General features: G+C 53.8%; 1 protein-coding gene across 1 annotated transcript in view; it reads left to right on the top strand.

The window, feature by feature from the left end:
* BCOR (BCL6 corepressor) overlaps positions 1-4604 on the top strand; it is a 50473-nt gene that overhangs the window by 13546 nt on the left and 32323 nt on the right. Inside the window, exons 10-11 of the mRNA XM_077765179.1 lie at positions 1623-1726; positions 3402-3688. Of these exons, the coding sequence (XP_077621305.1) occupies positions 1623-1726; positions 3402-3688 (391 nt within the window). The remainder of the gene's footprint in view (positions 1-1622; positions 1727-3401; positions 3689-4604) is intronic.

The raw sequence follows: 4604 nt of genomic DNA, 5'->3' as shown, positions 1-4604 counted from the left end.
CTGTGCCTTAGACTCGCTGCCCCCTCCCCCACCCTGCCCCTCTCCAAGACTGGCTCCCCGTGGAGCTGCCCTCGGAGATAGATGACCCGCTCTGCCCTGTGCGGCTCCCCCACCACACTTGTCAGATGAAATTGTGATGTAATAGCCCACAGGGCAAAGGCATTTTTTATGCCGGCATCAGCCCTCTGGGAGTTGAACGGTGAAAATAAAATGGGGCTCAGCAGGCGGAGTGTGGAGTGTGGACGAGGGCCGCGGTGGCGGGGGCCTCGTGGGATGTGCCGGAGTCCTGGCCCCCACACCCTGCCCAGCCAGCTCTGTGTCCCCCTCCGCTGGTGTGGAGAGCCCTCGTCGGGGTGACCGCCTTGACCCTAAGCCAGGCCGTCCCCTGCCCCGTTTGTTCGATGGTTAATTGTGTGGTCATTTGTACCGCCGTGTCTTTTCTGGAGGTGTCCCGATTACCTGGAGAGAGCTCCCTGGGATGGTTTTTAGTGAGGGAGGGTGAAATCCACGTGGCAGCCGGCTGGTTTTCAGTGAGCTCAGACCTACATACGGTACATGACGCCCAGCTAGCAGCAGTTGAGGAAAAGCACTTGGGCTTCCGGCCAACACCTGATGACCTCACCTTTGATCTTGCCATTTCCACCAGTCTCCCTTTGGGACCGGAGACCTCAGCGACCCTCATTGGTCCCCTGAGCACGTTTCCACTTCGGTTTTTGCGGAACCGTCAGGCCCGAGGCCTGGACCAAGGAGCACTCACTTGATCTAGACATTTGTAAGCCACCTAACGGGCCTTCGATGGCACGTGAAGCCTTAGAAGCATTTATGTCAGGACCACCGGGGTTTTCTTCTTCCCCCTTCACCTGTAAAGTTCAATGTGTAATTTGCACCGATCGGCAGTTTGGATGCTGAACACTTAGCTACCGGATTTTAACTGCCAACTTTCTAGGATTTCTTTAGGCCGGACTTAAAACGTTGCAACGATGGCCAGTGAGAGCTGGTGGGGCCAAATCTTTGAAAGGTGAAGGACAGTTTGTTTAACCCTGTAAAGGTGTGTTTCGCAGAAGGCACTGACTCGGGAAGGTCTTCGTGAAGTCAGTCATGACCATTGTCACTTTCTGCTTAGCTGGACATACTATGTGTGATAAAAAGGTTGTTTAGGATTTGCATTGTGTTTATCTGGTTCTTAAGGTTTAGAAACCCCCTCCGTGGGGCGCCTGGNACCAGGCGCCTGGCCAGAGACACCCAGACCTTTCTCTCCCGATATGAAGGTTTCTGTTTCTTAGGCTGAAATGCCAACGTGCAACCGCGTGCTTGTGCGTTTAGTGGTGATGGTTAAATTTTCTATGAATTGAATAAATCATGTTTTTAAAAAAGTTAATGAGGCATTTAATTAATTAACAATGTCGGGTTTATGGCCTTTATGGTTACATTTTGCGGTTAATGGCATACGGCTTATAGCCGCTTAACAGAGAATTGTCCAACAAAAACAGTTTGATTTTGTTTGGAAATGGATGGGCTGCTCTTCAAACACTCCCATTTCTAGTGCAGAAAGTAAACCAAGCGCCGAATTGGGGACACCCAATCGCCCGGCCTCTCTCAACCATTGTCTCTGTTGGCGACAGCGGTGGCCAGTCTAGAGGCCACCGCCGTCCCGGCCACGAGCACGCAGTTAGCCCGCTTGACCCCCCCAACAGACAGGGCCTTCTCAGCCTTCCCAGCTGACCTGGTACCAAGAGGCTGGAGCTATCGGTCTAGTGCGTCATGTTGATTGAACTTGGGCTCCAGCCTCTCTGGGACGTCTGTTTCGAAACCCGAGTGTTGAACGAAAATAGTACCACCTTCCCTTCCTGATGTCTGCTAGGTGACCGAGGGGTAGCAGGTGACCTGCTCCTTTGAGGAACAGGAGAAGTCCTTTGCAAATAGCGGCAGCCCCACAGCTCAGTTAGGGCTGCCCATGTCAGAGTCCAGCCTGGCCGCCAGGCTACTACTGCCTTCCCCGCCACCCTCCGGGAAAAGAGAGTTGACTCACCCATCAGCTCCGTCCTTTCGTTTCCAGGTACCCTCGAATCAGCCCGGTAGCAGTGAGTTTCCAGGTGAAGGCTGTAATTGTCAGAGCAAATAAACCCCAGGTTGATAGGACACCAGTAAGGCCGCCGAGACCCGGGCAAATTGATCCGTGCACGGCGGTCGGTGGTGCTCAGGCCTGATCCCAGAGCCAGAGCCACGTGATGGGGCCTCTCCCTGGCCGGGGCACACAACTCATTAGCTTGCAGCCGTCCACTCGAGGCTGGCCGGCGAGGGCCTGCTAAAAAGAGCAGCAGCTTCATGCGGTATCCTGGATACGAGGGCTCGGGGCAGGTGGCCTGGGAACCCAGAGGATTGTGGGCTTGCCGGCAGGTTAGGATCTGAACGAAGACGCGCATTTGTTATGGTCATGCCTTCTTTCTTCCTCCGCCTGTTTTGGAAGGGAGCTGCCTCGGTCACCTGAAGCAGCAGGGCCCCAATGGCCCGGTGTACCCGCGTGGGAGATTTAGGTCCCCGGGGCGAGCGTATGGAACATTCCGGAGGAAGCGGTCACTTTTGATGGATGGGCCCTAGAAAGGGCGCAAGAGGCTTTCAGGTCCCACCCTACATCTGTAGGCGGCCGGGATGACCCCTGTTTGAGGTTTAACAGATGAGTTATTTCAAAGTTGTCCCAGGGAGGCCCGCTCTGACCCCGGCCGCCTCCCCCCGGCTCTCGGAACCAGACAGCTCTCTGCTGGGCACGACTTGTAGGAAGACAGCGGAGTGTGTTTTCTGGTGGCAAGTGCTGTTCCGGGTGTTTGAAAACTTTCTTAATCAAGGTAATAAAACATTGAATAAATTACTGCTCTGCTTACCGGGAGCGGTTCATATTAATATTTTAATACACCAAAGAAGTCAGATTCATAACAGTGATTCTAATGCAAACCATTGACACAGAATACCTTCCGAGAAGGGGGAAGGGTAGGCTTGTTTTATTTAGTTCTTGAGAGGAGGAGGCGGCAGCGTACCGTGTTCAGATGCACATTGCTCACTTCAGCAAATCCGTAAATGTTGTACGATTCTGCTCCGAGTGGGGCGGAGCCAGGCAAACTAGAGGGTGGGGTCGTTTGAAGAATTTCATGTCCTTTCTTGATGTTGACGTTGACCGTGGTGCAAAGGGAGAGTGTCTCTTCTCCCCTGCTTACCCCGCAAGCAGCAGCGTGGGAGGGCCTGGCTCACCTACCCTGCCATCCCTCCCTCTCTACGTGAAGGAATGTTCTCCGGCCGATTTAATCTCTAGGCGTCGGTCGTCCGCGCTTTCATCTAGCCTGGCGCTGTTCTCCACTACCACCTACTGAATGGGCCCGCTCGGTCTTCACTGCACGTGCCCTTGTCCCTCTCGGGCCCAGGGGTGTACGCCTTTGAAAGAAGGCACTGCCGGGCCACGGAGAGGTCACCCTTTCAAAGTTCAGTGTGCGGTGACAGATGACGGCACCCCTCTCCCCCTCTCCCCACAGGAAGTGGTCTTGTACTGCCTGGAGAACAAGATTTGTGACGTGAACCATCGAGACAACGCGGGGTACTGCGCCCTGCATGAAGCCTGTGCGAGGGGCTGGCTCAACATTGTGCGACACCTCCTGGAATACGGTGCGGACGTCAACTGCAGTGCCCAGGATGGAACCAGGTCAGTGGCAGTGGTGCGCAGGGCATGTGGAAAACCTCCGAAGGAAGGGTGGAGAGTGAGACATAAGCACGCTGATGGCAGAGTCCTAGAATGGAGTTGAACAGACCTTTGTGGCAACCGTAGCTAGAACTTTTAACAGTTAAGAACGTTCCCGTGGACAGAAGTCAGTGAAAATGTCGGCGTGTGCGTGAATAATTGGGGGTGTTGCCTTTTTTAAGACCCTGGACTTACCACTTACCGTCAGCAGCTTTTCTTAATGTTTGTTTTATTTTTGAGAGACAGCGAAAGCGGGGCAGGGGCAGATAGAGAGGGGGACAGAGGATCCCAAGCAGGCTCTGCGCTGAGAGCAGAGAGCCCGATGCGGGCCTCTAACTCATGAACTGTGAGATCATGACCTGAGCCGAAGTCGGACGCCCCATGTCCACATCTGTTAAAGCACTGTATTTAAAATACACGTGAGTTGGGGCGCCTGGGTGGCTTAGTCGGTTAAGCGTCCGACTTTTGCTTGGGTCATGATCTCGCAGTTCATGGGTTCAAGCCCCGCGTCGGGCTCTGTGCTGACTGCCAGCTCAGAGCCTGGAGCCTGTTTCAGAGTCTGTGACTCCCTCTCTCTCTGACTCTCCCCTGCTCATGCTGTCTCTATCTCTCTCCTAGAAATAAATAAAACATTAAAAAAATAAAATAAAATACAGGTGAATTGAAAGTCCCAGGAATACAGACAGACAGCGGCCGTCCCCTATCCTGTCCTTGACCTCGGTTTGTTATTCAGAGGTCTGAGTCAGCCCAAGCGTCTTCCTGGTTGTGGACGTGGGATGCCACCAGGAGGCGGGGCATAGGGCTTCCCTGACAGGCATAAAATTAGCAAAACTGAAGGGTGTTTGGCATTTCGTGGTTTCCAAATAGCATTCCCTCAGGA

This window comes from Crocuta crocuta, unplaced genomic scaffold (assembly GCF_008692635.1).
Source record: "Crocuta crocuta isolate KB4526 unplaced genomic scaffold, BGI_CrCroc_1.0 scaffold301, whole genome shotgun sequence".
NCBI classification, from domain to species: Eukaryota; Metazoa; Chordata; class Mammalia; order Carnivora; family Hyaenidae; genus Crocuta; species Crocuta crocuta.
This window is presented reverse-complemented; position numbering and strand designations above follow the sequence as displayed.